This window comes from Arvicola amphibius, chromosome 15 (assembly GCF_903992535.2).
Source record: "Arvicola amphibius chromosome 15, mArvAmp1.2, whole genome shotgun sequence".
Taxonomy (NCBI): Eukaryota; Metazoa; Chordata; class Mammalia; order Rodentia; family Cricetidae; genus Arvicola; species Arvicola amphibius.
The window spans coordinates 21,912,514-21,930,498 of NC_052061.1; the positions used below are offsets into that span (position 1 = coordinate 21,912,514).

Below are 17,985 nucleotides of genomic sequence, written 5' to 3' on the forward strand. Positions count from 1 at the left end.
AACCAATTAAAATAGAATCACGTCTAGAGACCACCAGAAGTGACTTGAAGACACCCCCTTCCGTTATACCCAGGGCAATTTGGGTGCTTCAGTAACTGAGCAAGGTGATAAGATAAAGTCAGAATCCATGAAGCCATGCTTAGAGAAGATGGAATCATGGCTGGAGATGTATACATTTTTTTTTAAAATTATGTTTCTTGTGCCTAATAGAGAATGAAAATGGGTTAAAGTTACTGTGCTGAAACCACAGCAAACATGATTGACACATCCTAAATCAAGGGGGCAGGCTGAGCACGGATGGACAGAAAGAGGCCATTTACACAGACTCAAAGTCTGGTCACATAAATTAATACTAGATACAAACAATACACAGTACTGGAAGCACACAGAAGGGAAAGAAAGCAGGTAACACCTTCGAGGAATGTACAAAATTAATAAAGCCAGTTAAGTGTCTCTGGAAATTATTGATCTTAATACTGCCAGAATGAAAATATATAATTTATAAGGTTAACATTTAATGTGTCATGACGCATGTGAAATAGGAAGTTTCCTGACAGGTAATCATGAGCACTCAGCTTTTAAAATAGAGAAATACAGAAAAAAAATGTACCATATGAAATTTGGTACACCTGTCTTGACAATCTTCTAAAACCGTGATTGAAATAAAATTAAGGGAGCAAGGGACGTGGCTCAACTGATAGAGAGCTTGCCTAGCACACACCAACCGGGCTTCCATCCCCAGCAGTACAGTGTTCCAAAAGTCAGAAAGTAGAGAAAAGAGGGTCTGAAATTTTAGGTCATCGTTGGCTTCACAGTAGTTTGAGACCAGCCTGGGCTAGATAAGACTCCCTCCGCCCACCCCAACCGCCCCCTCCCCCCCCCCCCCAGAACAAAACCAGAAAGAAAAGAGAAAAAAAGAAAGGAAAAGAAAACAAAATTATATCCGTCTATTCATCCATCCCATCCACCTAGGAGCCAACTAAGGCGCGGCACGTAGAACAGGTCTGCAGAGCTTCAACTCCAGAGAGCTAATGACGTAGGGAGCACTGCTCCCCGGGGTCGCCAAGCGGCTGCTGGGTCCTTGGCGGCGGTTGAGCAGGAGGCTCGCGCACCGGAGCATCCACAACATCCTCCTGGGCTGCCGCTCGCGCATGCGCAGTTAGCAGTCGCTGCTGGGCGGCTGCCGCCAGGATCCGTCTAGGGAGACGCCGGGGACCGAGTAGCGGCCAGTCGGACACCTGAGCTGCCGCTGCCGGACACAAGCCCGCAGGACAGGTGTGTGATCTGCGGGGCTGGGGTGAGGAATCGCGTCCGGATGCCCAGGCCGCGTCCGGTTCTGAAACTAGAAGGTTCAACTGGGTGCAGCCAGGTGAGGTTGGAGGTTGAGTTCAAGGATGGAGGTGCAGCGAGCTCTTGTCTAGTTGGGCTCTCCCAGCCTCCGGGACAGAGATCAGCCCTGGATGGAGGGAGCCCCACTTCGAGTCCCTTGGGTCCCCCACCTGCTGCGTCGACGCGGGGGAAGGCCGGGTGTCCTGCTCAGCCTGGAGTCCCTGGAGTCCGTTATCCCAGCGGTTGCCACTGTGGCCCCGTTCCACGGAGCCCTGGCCACGCTCCCAGGAGAGTTCTTCGCACTTTTCTAGAAAACGCAAACAAAACCAACTTGGGCTCCTCATAAGCAGCCCACTTCTGTGCAACCCATCTCTGCGAAGCCTAAAGGACCCCACCACCACCATCACACACACCGCCACCATCCGGTGAAGGTGGCCAGAGAGTCCTGGCGGCTACCTAGACACTTGGGTGGAGCCTAGCGTGGGCCCCTGGGGAGGGAGCTTAAGTGTGTTGAAGTCATTATCTAAAGCCTGTTTACTATCAATCAGAGACTTTAGTGAACTTAAGTGGCATCTGCCCCACCCAGGAGGGAGAGGCTCTGCAGAGAGTTCTTTTGGGTTAAAAAATAAATGGCTAGGAAGCTGGGTGCTGGAGACAGAAGGTAAAAACAGAAACGGACAAATTAGGTGAAGCAACACTCTCAATGGGAAGACATTTTGGAACATGATTAACTTAGATTGAAACTTTTCGATGCATAAAATAGTAAATCGTGGTGTTTTGTTTTGTTTTGTTTTATGTTTATTTACTTGCTTGCTCGCCCTGGAATTTTTACCTCTCTCTGGTAGCCCTCCTTTCGGTAGCTGTAATTTTGACGGCTTTCTGGTCCTCGTCTGTTGGTGTGATCATCTAGTTGCGTCGACCCCGTGCTCTGTGCTTTTCTAGTCTGGTCAGGGTGGCGGCATGTGTTGGTGGATATGCAGGCGCTGAGGGGTGCTATCGTGTCAAGCATTCTTTCAGAGCCTGATAATTTTCCTTCTTAACTGTGTAATTAGAAAGCTGGACTCGTCGGCTTTGATAGGACTTCAGCTCAGGTCACTCAAGCCTCTCACTTCGCCAGTGAGAAGAGGCCCAGAGTGATTGCCCAGGTCCATTGCCCTCTGGACAGCAGTGCTAGCCACTGTGAAGGCAGCAAGGCCAGGAAGCAGCTACTGAAATTCTGTAGCGAGCTTTTGAAGCCACGTGAGTCAGGTTTCCACCCTCACTCCCCAGGTACACCAACATGCCTGATACCTCAGCCAGCTAAGGACCTCAACATAGGCAGAAGTCCCCAGTTACGAGAAGAGCCATTTATGGGAGTGTGAGTGTATTAAAAGGGAAAGTTCTGGGCTGGAGAGATGACTCAGTGGTTAAGAACACACACTGCTCTTGCTGAGGCCCTGGAATCAGTTCCCAGCACCCATGTCAGATACTCACAACCCGTAACTCCAGTTCCAGGGCATTATCAGTGCTCTTCTCTGACCTCCTCGGATACCCACACATATGTTTATATAACAACACAGCAGAAGCACACGTATACAAAATCAAAGTCTTAAAAAATATGTAGGCGACCCACCGTCTCCATGAGTGAACGCACCCTTCACGTTCCTTCTGTTTAGGTTCCCGACATTATGATTTAATTTTTATTGTTTGGGTTAATTTAAAAATTCTTCTGTATATTTTATGTTTACCATCTTATTTAAGCATAGATTTTTTTAAGTATCTCCTCATTGTATTCTAAATTCCATTAGTGTTTGTGATAATATTTTGAATCTGCTGTTTCTTTCTTAATTTTTTTGTCAGTGGGTTTCGTCTACTCAAAGAACCAGCTCTAAGATTATTTTATTTATTTTATCCATTTCTCTTGTTTCCATTTTATTAATTTCTGCTCCAATATCTTTTATTTTTGCCACTTACATCATTTGCATTTGCTTTATTATTGTTTTACAATTTTTTGAGTTGTATCATTAAGCAATTTATTTCATGCTCTTTGATTTTTCAATATAAGCACTCAGAATTATAAATTTTCCACATAGTACAACTTTCAATATGTCGCAGAGGTTTCATTTTGCTGTGTTTTAATTTTAACCTAATTCTTGAAATTTTTTAATGTTTTATTGACTTCTATATTGACCCATTCAATATAGAGATGAGTTGTTTAAACCCCATGATTCTATATTGTCTAGAGTATTTTCTCAATTTTAATTTTTATTGTATTATAGCTAGAAATGATATAAGAACTGATTTCAATCTTTTTGTTGTTTTAAAGATTCATTTGTGTCTGGGCATAGGGAAGATATCTATTTTAGAAGAGTTACCACATGCTACAGAGTAAAATGTATATTAATTTGTGTTTTGGGTAGAATGGTCTATAGATTTTGATAATTCTACTTATTGCTCTTTAACTTATGATATCTTTTTTAATTTCATTGATTCTCTGTATCCATTTTTGTTGATGGACTGATAATAGAGAAATTGGGGCATTGGAAGTACATACTATTTATAGTTTAATGTAAATCAGATTTTTTAAATCCAGTAGTATTTTTAATTTAAATATATTATTAAATATTTTCATTTAATTTTCTAAACAAAATTAGCTTCCATAGAGTTTTGTGCATATATGTTTTAAAAAGTAATGTTTTCTTGGTAAATGACTATAATTATTAAAATAAGAAACTAGTAATTTCTAAAAAACAATATGTAGGCGAATACTCAGAATGAAGACTCAGTCTTGGAAGAGGCGATCTATGCTAAGAACTACTGACAATGGTTTAAGCATGGTCCAGGTTAAGAATTGTTGCTAGGAAACGCCAGGCTCGCAAGAAGGCAGGGGTTGGTTATGAAGGTTAACGAGAGTGGAAGGGACACAGTGACAGCTAGGAATATCTGTCAGGGAGGTCATGTCCCTAACAATGGCTGAGGCATGAAAATGTGTTCTTTCATTTCCCAAACGTCCTCCTAATGAGCTTGGTTACCAGAGACCCCGGGGACTCATGGTGCTGTACTCGTCAGTTCTGCTTTGCTTTCTGGTGGACTCCTTCCCAGCCCAAGTCCATACATGTAGTCAGCTTTGGCTGACTAGAGGTGATGTTACAGAAAAGGGAAATAAACCAGGCACAGCGGTGCACACCCCTAATCCCAGCACTCAGGAGGCAGAGGCAGGCGGATCTCTGTGATTTTGAGGCCAGCTTGGTCTACATATTAAGTTCTAGGACAGCAAGGATTAAACAGAGAGATCCTGTCTCAAAAATCAAAACTAAAAATTACATTTATTTGTGGGTGGAGTGGTCGAACACTTGGCACGTGTGTGGCGGTCAGAGACCAGCTTTGGGAAATCAGTTCTCTCTGCTGTGGGTCCTGGGGATTAACACAGGTTCTCGGGCCATCGTGATGGGCACAGTAAGCATAGTTCATCTCAGAGGAAAGAGCAAGTTCAAATTAAAGAAGGTATTGAGTCATCTTTGAGAGTGAATAATTCCACAGAACTGAAGAATGACCTCTGAACTCTAAAGTTCAGGAATCCTCAGATAGCTTTCACAGGAAGAAGCAAAAAGTATATACAGGACGACAACAGAGCGTGGTGGTGACAGCCTCAAGTCCTGTGCTGGGGAGGCACAGATAGCCCTGGATCCCTGGGCACAGGCATTGTGGGAAATACTGCGGAAGCTTCTCAGAAATTTAAAACCGAATTGTCATATGATCAAGTGATCAGGTGTATATCCCCTTTATTAATTCTCTTGTTGTGAGACATAATGCTAGATAAATGCAACTTAAGGAGAGAAGGCTTACAGTCTGCAGGGCAACAGTCCGTGTGCTGAGAAGGCATGGCAGCAAGAGAGGAGCCTGCAGTCAGGAAAAAGAGAGAGATGGACACTGGTGCTCAGCTCACTTTCTCCTTTTCCTTCCAGTTTGGGGCCCCAGCCCATTCACTAAGAATGAGTCTTCATACCTCAATCAACACATGCTAGAAATCCCCATGAGCAGGCCTGCCCAGAAGCTCTCCTTTGCATGAGTCTAGGTTCTATCAAGTGGGCAATACTACCATCCACAAAATTCTAAAGTCATATTGATACTCTTTAAAATTTTTCACATTTATTTACCCGTGTGTGTTGTCTCTCCATAAAGATGGCAGTACCTGAATACAGAAAGCACCTATTAAGGTAGATTTCTGTTTAGTGGTTTTGAAAATGTACATTTTCAAAGTATACACTCAACCCTTAGGAGAAATCAATCTTATCTGGCCCAGACATTAAGCTAAAGTTTTGTGTCAGTTCAACTAGCTAGGTAAAATAATGCTTTCTGTGATGTCTTATAAACTGTTTTAATGATATATAATTTGTATACTATCAAGTTTAACTTATTATGTGTAATTATATTTAGAATTGGGTAACCATTACCAAATTCCAATATTGGATATTTCATCGCCCTAAGTGCCCTTTAGCTGCCCCCAAGCCTGATCTAGCTGGTGTCTCATCTGTTTGCAAGTTCTCATTTTCTCATTTCCCTAAGATGAAATGGGGTAACAGTTTCCCTAGCTGGCTTTTCCCTAGGCATAATAGTTCTGCATTCGTGCATCCCTGTGTGAGTGTTCTGTCTTTTTTCTGTTGCTGGATGTTTTTCCATGGCTCACATGTTTCAATTTACGTCTGTGCACTCATGAGTTGATGGACATTTGAATAGCTCTACATTTGAGTTGATGCAAGGAGTGTATTTCATGACTTGTTTCTGAGTATCTGTAAGGATATAAGTTTTATTTTGGCTATCCTTGAGTGGAATCCCTGGGTTATGTTGAAACCTGCCACATTATTTACCACCTCTGTTGGTATGGTACCTTGACACACTTCAACAATGTGTGAGGATTCCAGTTTCTCCCATTTATGTGGTTTCAGTAGTTGATAATAACAATTCTGGTGACTGTACTACCGTCACTGTCTGCTCCGTCTTTCTTAAGTGGTCCCATATATGTCCCTAGCTGTCTATTGTCTGCAAAGTTTTAGAGTTCTAAGACTCTACTTTAAAAATGTTCCCATGTTGATGTTAGCTTTGAGGAAAGAGTAGCATACATGATGATGATGTGTTATTGTATGTCCGCTTTTGAATCAATGACTCTTAACTCTGCTTTTGAATCAATGACTCATAACTGTCTTGGTGCCAACAGTACTCAAAAGTCTGTTGGCACCAAGGGGGAGATCTTGAATTAGCATATGCTAATGAGAGTGTGTGAGAACATAATTACACAAATCAAGTCTTTCTGCTAAGAGGACAGCAGGTTGCATTTGGCATTTTTCCTAGAGGAAGGGACAGCAGTTATGCAGTGTCTGAAGAGACCTGTGGTCAGATAATTTTGTGATGACCATGGAATTATAGAAACAATGGGTTTAGAAGAGTGTGGTTCCTGGCAGACAACTTGCTACAGCGTGGAATTTGATTTTTAGCAAAACACTATTATGTTAAATGTAAAGATCCCTTAGTTTTTGGTGTTTAGATGTAAGCAGACTCTAGCTTTATTCCCAGAATAAAGGAGAAATTGATTCTTCCTATGTTTCTTACCACACGGCATCCATGCCTGACTTTTCACTGGCTGCTTTAATTTCACAGGTAGTCAATATGCGTTTCCAAGGTGTTGGACTGTGCTTGGGTCTTCTGATCATCACTGTCAATGCAGAATTTATGAATGATGGTGTGGAGGTGGAAGACGCCAGTGAGAATTCAGAAGAGAGTGATACGAAAGAAGATGAGCCTTCCTCAGGGGTAAGACGGCTGAGACATGAGTTGTAAGCTCACTCATAGGAGTGACAGGTCTCTCTAGACACACCCCCTTCCTCCTGACAGGGTCAGTCTTCTCAGTGCGTAGGAAAATGTTGTGTTTTCGTCAGTCCTTCAAGTGCCTACAGCAAAAATTGTTTGACACCTGCCCCAGTTGTGCTCAGTGAGTCTGGGAGGGCTTGCTGGTTGAAGAGGACCGAGTCCTTTAGCGAAGGCAAAGGCCTTTAGTTCTAGTTCTAACGATATCAGACTTTTCCAGACAAAATGGGAGGTACCATAACTTGTGGTTCTTCAATAAGTAAAGAAGTGGCTTTTATTGGGTAGAAGGTACACACAAGGAAGACGGATCTTAAAGGCAGAAGTGACAAGGTGGCTCCAGTGGGGCAGAGCCAGGACCCTGCCTTAGCTCTCAAGATGTATGTCCTGAGGTGGTGACTGGCAGGAGCCAGGAACTTTACAGAGGTTTTGGTTCATCTACTTGAACCATCTGGAGCCTCCACGCTGAGTGTATTCACATGTAATCCTGCGATGACCAGAAGCTACTCTCCTTTCATGCTAGCCTCTGTTTGAAGGGCCCAGAGATAAATAGGAAGTTCTCAGAGATTCCATTGCTTTATCTCATCTTCAGTGGGTTTTTAATATGCAAATATAAGTGTTACTACTTGTTTGTCGTGAATATTTTGGTTCCCCTTTAAATTTCAATCTCCGCAAAGGTATTTCTTTTGAAACCTAGTTCTATAATCTACAAAGTAATGTTTAATAAACCAACATCTGGAGAAAATACTCTGTTACAGGGGTCTTTAAAAGTTGAATCTTTAAAACATGGACACGTGTGCTAACCCCTCATAAGTGTATTTGGTGAGATGACAAGAAGCGGGAAAAAAAACACCCAACATTATTTTACCAGACACCAGTTGTACAAAGTGGCAGGTGTCATCATGACACCACTAAGACACAAGCTTTGCAACAAGAGCCCGCGCCACCTGGAGTCTCTACTGTCAATGTGCACCGTGTACTAGGTTCTGAACTGTTGGGATGACTTCAGATACTTGCAAAAATGAATAACTTTGGCTTTAAAAAATCTCTTTTCTAGACTATTAAATATAAGACACCTCAACCTATAGGAGAAGTCTACTTTACAGAAACATTTGACAGTGGGAGGCTGGCTGGGTGAGTACTCCTGTAAGAGAGCATTTTCTTCCACTCAACGGGTTTCCTGAAGCTATTAGTCTCTGAGAATGGCTCCCCTGTGCCTTGGCAGAATAATTTTAAGCTATGTATTTATAGAAAGAGAGACGCAAATTCGCAATGCAAAGAAAACACACAGCATTTCCTCGTTCTCTAGGGCAGACTTAACAGTGGCTGTTCACGAGCTTCTGTTGCAGTCACAGCAATGGTGGGCCTATCTGTGCCGGTTAACACCACTGGCTAGAATGCTCCAGAGCCTCTGCTAGTCGTTAGCTATGTGCTCCATTCCATTTCCCACTCCGAGACTGAGCTTACTCCCACACCGATATGGAAGAACAGATTCCAGTCCTCCTGGGAGGATGAAAAGACTAGATTAACTGCCTAACTTCTTGACATTAATTCATTTTGAATGAAAACTGATTGTGTTGGGTAATACCTTGAATTTTTACATTCATTTTATCTATAAATTGCATATCTTATTTTAATGGCAAATATCTGTCTTCACCTTTTCTACAGGTGGGTCCTATCAAAAGCAAAGAAGGATGATATGGATTCAGAAATTTCCATATATGACGGTAAAACACTTATTTAAATATTAGATAACAATAGCCCATATTCACTAGCTTTTGAGATTATATTTTTGTTAAATTATGCTGGTCACAAGGGCCACTTGGCCCTCACAATGCAATGTTCGATTTTTCACACTGTTCCTCTTTAGTGTTGCAGGAATTGCCCGATTGAGCCAGTTTCTGACTCTTAAATCTAGCTGGACTTTGACCCCAGGGGGTTAGCTTCCACAGTGCTGTTGTGGATGTCTGACCTTGAGCCTGGGCACTCATAGATCAAGAGCAGAGGTGGATTATGACCTCTGCCACAGGGTCCCTGGTGGGGCTGTCTTCAGGCTTGGCTGTGGAAGTGTCTTTCAGGGTCATATTTTCTTCCCTAGAAAGGCTACCTTGGAGAATGACAGAAGGACTGTCTGCCTTCTGGTTTAGAAGCAGCCTCCTCAAGCATCATGTGTCTGTCCTGTGCTGCAGGGGACGGGGGCGGGGGGCAGGGTCTGCTCTCTAGGAGGACCTCCCACACAAGCATACGGCTAGAACTCAGACTCAGCAGTCAGTCAGTCCATGGGAGCACGTGCCATAGACCTCCGTTGTCAGTTTCCTTCTCTCAGCTTCCGTGATTGTGTAAGATGTTGGCTGTGCCTGCCTTCATCTACACAAACTGTCCTCCATCCCAGCAACTCCCTCTGGCCACCACACGTGTGTACACGCCACATGGAACCATGTGAAGGCCAATCTAAAGCTGTTTACAGAGCTGCTCCCCTCAAAGAAACAATGAATCTAGGGAATACACTGCTAAAAACGATCCAACAAACCCAGCATCATTAAAAACCAGAATGTTTGTTTTAAGCAACTGTGTTTAAGCACTTTAAGCACTTTATACAGTCTTCTTCCTTTTTTTGTTTTTTAAAGAAAAACCAAGCCAAATGTTTGCTCTATAAAACCATAAGATGGGGGTGTGTTTTAGGGAGACCTGCGAGCTTTTCTTTTTAAGATGGGTCTTACTATGCCCCCAGGTTGCCCTCAGTCATGCGCTCCCCGGCCTGAGCTCTCTGAGTAGGATGTGATCACAGATGTGTACAATGTGTTACTCTCGAAAGTCTTGAAGATTTCTTTTTAAATCCCAAAAGTCCGTACAAAACGACAGACTAAACTCAAGCTGCTTTGATCATAAGAGTTGTGGCAGTTGCATTGTTTTTAGAAAGAAAAAAGCAGTCTCGAGCATTAGTGATTTAATTGGTGCCCATAAAAATCACTGTGAGTTGAAGTATCATAGCAAAATCAACATCTTTTGCTGAACTGAGCTTAGCTGGAACAAACATCTGTAGTGAGGAGCAGCGGGCTGCGTCCTGCCGCCCAGCTCCTGGAAGCCTGGCTAGCTTATGCCCCAGAAATAACAACACATAAACTGTATTCATTTAAACACTGCCTGACCCATTAGTTTCAGCCTCTTATTAGCTAATTCTCACATCTTGCTTTAACCCATATTTAGTAATGTGTGTAGCACCATGAGGTGGTGGCTTACCAGGAAAGATTCAGCAGTCTGACCTGGCAGCTGGCTCCATGGTGTCTGTCTCAGAGAGGAGAGGCATGGCGTCTGACTAACTTCCCTTCTTCCCAGCATTCTGTTCTGTCTACTCCACCTATCTAAATCCTGCCCTATCAAAAAGCCAAGGCAGTTTCTTTATTAACCAATGAGAGTCCTCCATCAAACATGCATAATTTTCAAACATCTAATTTTGAAATTAACATAAGTTGATTTCCCCCCTATTTTAAAAGAGAACAGAGTGATGTCCAACACAGAACTCTGGGACTCAAGTCAGCCCGGCTGCGTAGCCACATGGTCTCAAGGCAAGAACACTCAGATCCAAAGGCTGAACTCCCAGTCCAGAGCCCCAGCTGGGCTTTGTTACTGGCTGGCTTAGTGCTTCTCTGGGGTGCTGCTGCTTTCTGAGTGACTTAACCGGGGCGGGGTTTGTCTGGTGACATAGTTTTCCAGCGCGGTTGAAGTACCTGCAGCAGCTGCCATGAAGATGCTTGAAGTGTTGCCTGCGTTTTCTCGTCGGTTAGCTCGACCCTGGGGCAGACTGCTCAGCTAATCTCATAGGGGTTTTTAAATAGCTCATCATATTTTTTGTGTGTTTTTTCCATCTTATTTTAAGTGTTTGAGAAGGCAAACTTTGCTCGTGGTCAAAAGGGTGCACTTGGCTTGGACAGGAAGGGCGCTTGCTTTTACACACTGCTTTTTAAAAGTCAGCATTCACAGACCTTACGAGACAAACTGTATTTTATCATTTGTTTTATTGAAAGTACGTCAAGAAAACCTAATTGCATCCATTTTAGAAGTGTACCTGCCATGTTCTTTATTAGTCTTCCGAGTTGAGGCTAACGAAATGAAACCAGTTTCTGAATATGGCAAGGAAAAGAAAAGGGGAGGGGTGGGAAGTAAAGGAGGAGGGAGAGAAAGGAAGAGAAAGGGTGAGACGACAGAGATGGGGTGGGGGAGTGAGAGGTGGGGGTGAGGGAAAGATGAAAAGGGAAATGAGGAGGAGGAAGGGGGGGAAGGAAGGGAAATACAAACCGCAGATATTATTTCCTGATGCATTATTTGATTTTATTTTTCTGTAGTTAGTTTTCATGGGAAAGATCACTGCTCAGGACCGCTGGGAGGTCATCTGTGCGTCTTCTGTTTCCATTCACTTACTCCACTTTCTCCTTTAGGAAGATGGGAAATAGAGGAGCTGAAGGCAGACCAAGTGCCCGGCGACCGAGGGCTGGTTCTGAAGTCTAAGGCCAAGCACCATGCGATATCTGCCGTCCTCGAGAAACCCTTTATTTTCTCTGATAGACCTTTGATAGTTCAGTAAGTCTTACGACTTTTTCATTGGTATTAGTTTGATATAATTCGGCACCTGAATGTATGTTAGGTTTTTCTGCTATGTACAAAAAAATATCCGCATTTCCCTTTCTAGGACTGTATACAAATGCACACACCCACAACCACACCCTGGTCTCTGGGGGGACAAACAGCTTAGTGATAAACTACGCATAGCACGACCTGAAAGCACAATTCTGTCACCACAAAGGATGGTGAAGTCACACCTTTATCTTGGTTTTTCTAGTTCCTTGCTGATAGAGTAGTCCTCAGGACATTCAGAACAGAACCATAAGCATGGCCAGTTTATGGCCTGTTCACGCCTAGCCACTCAAGGCTGCAGATTGATTCTAGGAGGAAACCCTGTCTGTACATCGGAGTCTTCCCACAAAGCCCCACACTGCCAGAGACCTCCTCTTCCCCTGCACTGCCATCAGCCAGGTGGTTTGCAAGTGCACTGCCCCAGGTCTCTCTTCTGCAGTGCTGTAAAGCCAAAATGAAGCTCTGAAAACTTCCCTATCCAGTTCATAAAAGGAGGGAACTATGCACATGTTACTGGCGAGCCACATTGTGCCTGAAACTGCCCCAGGTCAATGTCTCCTACGGAAATAGCAGTGGTGTCTACCAGGCCTCCAGACCCTCAGTTCTCTGCCCATGCAGTGAGCAGCCTTCCTTCCTGGAATTAAACTCTAGTCTAGATGAACCCAGTTCAGTGGCCATTCCGTACTATGTAAAGACAAGGAGGGCTTCCCTGCTAACTGAACTAACAAAAATAACATTACAAATACTTGGGACCAGTATCCACATTAGTATAATTTACCACTAATTAGGATTTGGTCTGATTTTGGCTTTGCTGGTAATTTTTTTCTTTGACTTTTTTCCCTCTCTGTGGTGTGTGTGCAGGTGGCAGAGGCAGGGGGAGGGGCAGGGGTATTGAGTGCAATCGTAGGTATGTGTATGCGTATGCCTGTGGAGCCTGAGGTTGATGCTGGCCTCGTCCTTGATGCAATTTCACCTTATTCTCTGAGACAGAGTCTCTCGATCTGCAACATGTCTCCCTAGCCAGCCTGCCCTGTGAATCCCCTGCCTCCACGTTCTGAGGCTGGCCTCCGTATTTATTAAGTATTTTACATGAGTTCTGGAGATTTGAACTCTGGTCCTAACGCTTGGGTGTCAAGCACTTTAACTACTGAGCCATCTCCCCACCCTTCCTTGAGGCTTTAAAGCAGCGTTACTCTCAGTTTCTGAAAAGTTAGGAAGTTAGGCGTATGGAGCATCACTTTATGAATGCACTGTCCATTTGGGAAGGGGTGTGCAGAAAACAAATACGAAATTCAAGTTGTCAGGGATAAATGGAGTGAGTCACTGCTAAGAAAATGTCTGCCAAATAAAACACAAACAGAAAAATATATCTAAAAATTTCCAAAACAACTGTGAAATGATTGTTTTGAAAATTTAAAGAGGATCAAGAAACAAAAAGTAGTCAAATGGGCCGAAATGAAAATATTTTATGTTAAATGCTTTAATTGGCACTTGATTTTTGCTGAACTTTATGGTGCCTTTTGCAGTTTGTGTACATGTCAATACATGTCAAAACATGTCAGTACATATCGAACATGTTTGTGTGGAGCACGCCTAATCTGACCTGAAATGCTTTGACTGCTACAGTCACTGTGTAATGGAAATTCACCTTTCTGTCTCTTTAAATGCTTATCACATCTTTGTGTCTTGACCTTCCTTCTGGGTCTTTCTGGAAGAAGATTTCTATAGTTGCCTGCCTTTGTGGAACACTCCTCCTGAGTGTTCTGTAGTCCCCCTCCTCCTCCTCCTGAGTGGTCTGTAGTCCTCCCTCCTCCTCCTCCTCCTGAGTGTTCTGTAGTCTCCCTCCTCCTCCTCCTCCTGAGTGTTCTGTAGTCCCCCCTCCTCCTCCTCCTGAGTGGTCTGTAGTCTCCCTCCTCCTCCTCCTCCTCCTCCTCCTCCTCCTCCTCCTGAGTGCTCTGTAGTCCCCCTCCTCCTCCTCCTGAGTGCTCTGTAGTCCCCCTCCTCCTCCTCCTCCTGAGTGTTCTGTACTCCCCCTCCTCCTCCTCCTGAGTGTTCTGTAGTCCTCCTCCTCTTCCTGAGTGTTCTGTAGTCCCCCCTCCTCCTCCTGAGTGTTCTCTAGACCCCCTCCTTCTCTGAGTGTGTTTGAGTCCTTGATCTTCATCTTCCCTCTTTCCTTCCTCAACTCCTTTTCACTTCTATAAAATCAATATTTTACTTCCGAAAGGAGTAAGACCATGTTATATATCTTAGGGTTTTTTGCCGGGATTATTTTACTCAATGTGATGTCCCATGGTCCCAGCCATGTCCCTGTGAATAAAAGTTTAATCTTTTTAAGTAACTGAGCAGTACTCTGTTGAGTGTATGGACCACCTCCTCCTTATCCAAACATCTGCGGTCACCTCAGTTAATTCTGCATTGTGCCCATAGAGAATATGGTGCTGAGTGAAAGCTGGGCATGCAGCCATCTCACGCACTGAGTCCTGGGAGTGTTGGCTCCAGTGCACTTCTGGCTTTCACTTGAGAAATCTAGTGCCGTTTCTCATAGTGGCTGTATTAATATTTCGTTCAACCATCAATATGTAAAATTGCCCTGTTTGACATCGTAAGCAGTTTTATTTGTTTGTTTTAGGGTGTTTTTTGTTTGTTTGGGGTTTTTTGGTTGATGGTTGGGGATTTGGTTTTTGTTTTCATTAAAGTCTTTCCGCCTGGGGTAAGGTTTTGCTGTGTTTTATGTGGTTTATGACCGTGCATGCCTTTTACTATACTGTTGTTCAGGTATTTTTGAGAAATGTCTGTGTAAGCCTAGCATTTCTTTGTTTTCTGAGACAGGGTTTCTCTGTGCAGCCCTGGCTGACCTAGAACTCACTCTGTAGACCAGGCTGGCCTTGCACTCAGATATCTACCCGCCTCTGTATCCTGAGTGCTGGGATTAAAATTGCGCGTATATTTTTAATAGGACTTTTGAAATTTTTTTTTCTTTTTGCTCCGGAATATTTCATACAGCCCAAACATTAATTGATTAATAGTTATTTCTAATTTGTGTGACTTCTTTTGTATTAGCATGTTGTCTCTCCTGGAGGAAGCCCTAGGTCCTACTAGGTAGAATGTGTTTCTGCAGGTGCTGGGGGATGCACTCTGTAACTGTTGGTTGGTCTGGAATAGTTTAAATCCAGTGACTGTTTGCTTACATGATCTGTTCATTGTTAAATTGGGGGATGTAGGAGTTTACCACAATTACTGGTTCTCCTTGTAATCTAGCTGTGTTTTCTGTACACACGTGGTGCTGAAGTCTCCAGTTCTCACCCGCGCTGCTTGGGATTTCATCCCCTCTTACTGACCCCTTTGTCGGTACAGTAATTGTTTCCTTTCCAAGTCCCCTCTGCCTGACGTGAGCAGAGCTGTCCTCTTCCTGATGAATGGTAAATCTTTTTGTGTCCCACCTCTGTGAACCTCTTCATATGTGAACAATGGTTGGCTCCTCTTCTTGTGTTTTAGGGGTTTTGATGTTGTTTGTTTGCTTGTTTAGTTCACTTTTCCTAAATTTACTCAGCAAGTCTAACATTTTTTTGAGGAGTTTAAATTGTTGCTATTCATGGCTATTGTTACCAGGGTTTTTCTAATTTTGTCAATACATTTTTGTTTTGTAATTTTTTTGTTGTTTGACTTCTCTCTTATTGTTCATCTCTGATTATTTAAATGTGTGTGTGTGTGTGTATGTCTGTGTCTGTGTGTGGTCTGAGTTTTATGTTTTAATGTGCTTCTCTGTTGGTCACTATTGTCCTTTTGCCTCCAAAGTAGGATTCCCTTCTGAATTTCTTGTAAGGCTTGGTCTGTTGGTGCTGAATTGACAGAGGTTTTGTTTGCCCTAGGGAGTGATTCTCTTCCCTTTGTTTTGAAAGACTAGCTCTGCTGGTTAAGGTGTTCTTGATTGCATCTTTAGCTTTTGGTTTTGTAACCTCCGTGAGTTCTCCATCCCGTTTGCTTTTCGGGCCTGTGCGGTTTTCCCTACAGCATCTGCTTCCCAGCGTGCACAGTGCCTTTCTCTCATGGTTTCATGAAATTCCTCTTGAGATGTTTCAGACTTGAAGAATCATGTGTTTCAGACAGTTTTCTCCAGGTGGATTTCCCTGGAGTCCTCTGAGCCTCTAGAATTCAGGTCGGCTGCCTCCACACAGCGGCTTTTGTAGTAAACTGCATCTTCCTAGCAATGAATCCTAGATGCTGGTTGGGTAGGCCACCCTGGCTTTAGTTCCACATGCGCACAGTTGTGTGGTGTCATGTAGCATCTTTAGCTATAAAACCAGTGGTTGCAGGTGTCTCAATGACTTAGGTGGCTGGGGTTTGTAAGGTCACTGTCAGCGTGTATGGAGCTCTTTCAGATGGAGCAAGTTTTGTTTTTGTTTTGTTTTGTTTTTTTAGTGGGTGTGGAGATGCTCCAGATGATCCAGGGTGGCATGGTGTATCACTCTCAGCAGTAGGGACAGAGAACACATTGATTTCTGGGGCCATAGCACGGGCCGTGTTGAACAGCTGAAGGTCAGGCAGTCTCTAGTCTAGAGGGCCTGAGAGGATGCAGTGGATGTTCTCGGTTATGGTGGCAGATGCTCACCAGTGTCCAGGCTTGGCCACTGCCTTCCTTGGCAGGACATTGGTGGACTGAGGCAGGTGCTCTAAGTGGATGCGGATGTCCAGATCCTTCCAGGGTCTGCGGGTTGATTTGCCTCAGCTTCTTTTTTGGAGCCTTGGTGGGCCAATCTGTTTAAGGCAGGATTTTTTTCTGTTTTCCAGGATGAGGGTGGATGGGTATGGAACTGGAATTGCTCAGCTGCTTTGTGGGACCACAGGTGGGCAAGTTCTAGAATGGAGCCATTCATCGGGAGTCTGGGCGGGGCCTGGCACTGTACGAGTTGGGCATTTTTTTTAAAAGGGTAATTTATTGGTGTGGGTTTCTCGGCAGTTACCTACGCTGAGCTGGGGTTGTGAAGGCTGCATGTGGGCTTCCTCTGTAGCAAATAGGTCAGTGCCCATAGCATTAGCTGGCATTGTTGAAGCCTCCCACTGGCCAGTTCTCCACTTCCTGAAGCCTATTTGGATTTAAAGTTGGTCTAGGCTGGAGGGATGGGATGCTGGATGCTGTCTGCTTCTACCCTTCCTGGGGCTGTCTCAGCTCTCCGTTTTGTACCTCTATTGTGTCTTTAGTATGCTCCACACTCTACCTCAAAAACTCCAATAAATTAGCAATTTTTCTGTGTTTTTTATTTGTTTTAAATTTCTCTCAGTCCTCAAAGCACTTAGAACTATCTAGTGCTCTGAAATTTGAAATAGTTTGGTTGCCCAAGTGTGACTCAAAGTGCTTTGGATTTTAGAGCATTTCAGATTTTAGACAGGGATACCCAGCAGGTAAAGTTCATGCATGAGTCTCAGAGAAATGTCCAGCTTGTATGTGCTGTGTGATCAAATAGCTTTGGAAAATTAGAGATGGCCTAGCCTAAGAAGAAAGCATGTTAGCCCATGAAAGATTTTAAGAAGTTCTACATATAAAAACCATCTGTTGCTTTAATATTGTTTTCCCCATGTATGTCTGACCATCTAAGTTTGTTTTCTCCCATTAACTGTTTCGTAGACTGTTTGGTAAATGATACTCCTGAGAAATCCGACTTACACAGATACTGTGTTTGTGTTCTCGGTTTCCTGTTGGCTGGACATCTAGCAGCAGTCTCCTTGTATGATGACAGACGTTTTGCTGTCCCCCCAGTCCACTGTGTATGATTTATGCTAGCAAGTTAATGTCCGATTTGTTTGTGGGTTTGTTTCTAATGGCTCTGGGAATGGAAAGCAATTCTCTGCCTCTAGATCCTTGCCCCGGTTGTACTTTTTATTTTGCAACAAGGTCTCACCAAGTTGCCCTGTCTGGACGTCACTTCAGGGTCCTCCTTGTCTCCACCTCCCAAGTATCTGAGAGGCAGGCAGGCCCTGCAGAGCTAATGTTCAGAAATAGAAAGCTTGCAGGATAAGAAATGAACAGTGACTGAGCCTCAGCATGACAGGACAGCAAAGCCACATTCCTGTCTATAGAGCGAGTTTGTGGTGTTCCTCTAGCGTCTGCACTTCCTGGAGGCCCCTGGAATACAGTAATCTTTTCTATTTAATTTTCCTGAAAATGGCAACCTTTAAGCCAGACCAGGC

General features: G+C 43.8%; 2 protein-coding genes across 2 annotated transcripts in view; both read left to right on the forward strand.

The window, feature by feature from the left end:
- Positions 1 to 4,868, forward strand: part of Mgat4d (MGAT4 family member D) — a 47,186-nt gene extending 42,318 nt beyond the window's left edge. Inside the window, exons 13-14 of the mRNA XM_038312326.2 lie at positions 2,382 to 2,686; positions 4,739 to 4,868. Of these exons, the coding sequence (XP_038168254.2) occupies positions 2,382 to 2,686; positions 4,739 to 4,868 (435 nt within the window). The remainder of the gene's footprint in view (positions 1 to 2,381; positions 2,687 to 4,738) is intronic.
- A 2,104-nt stretch (positions 4,869 to 6,972) lies between these two features.
- The window catches only part of Clgn (calmegin), a 30,391-nt gene continuing 19,378 nt past the window's right edge, over positions 6,973 to 17,985 (forward strand). Inside the window, exons 1-4 of the mRNA XM_038313072.1 lie at positions 6,973 to 7,116; positions 8,225 to 8,301; positions 8,836 to 8,894; positions 11,604 to 11,745. Of these exons, the coding sequence (XP_038169000.1) occupies positions 6,973 to 7,116; positions 8,225 to 8,301; positions 8,836 to 8,894; positions 11,604 to 11,745 (422 nt within the window). The remainder of the gene's footprint in view (positions 7,117 to 8,224; positions 8,302 to 8,835; positions 8,895 to 11,603; positions 11,746 to 17,985) is intronic.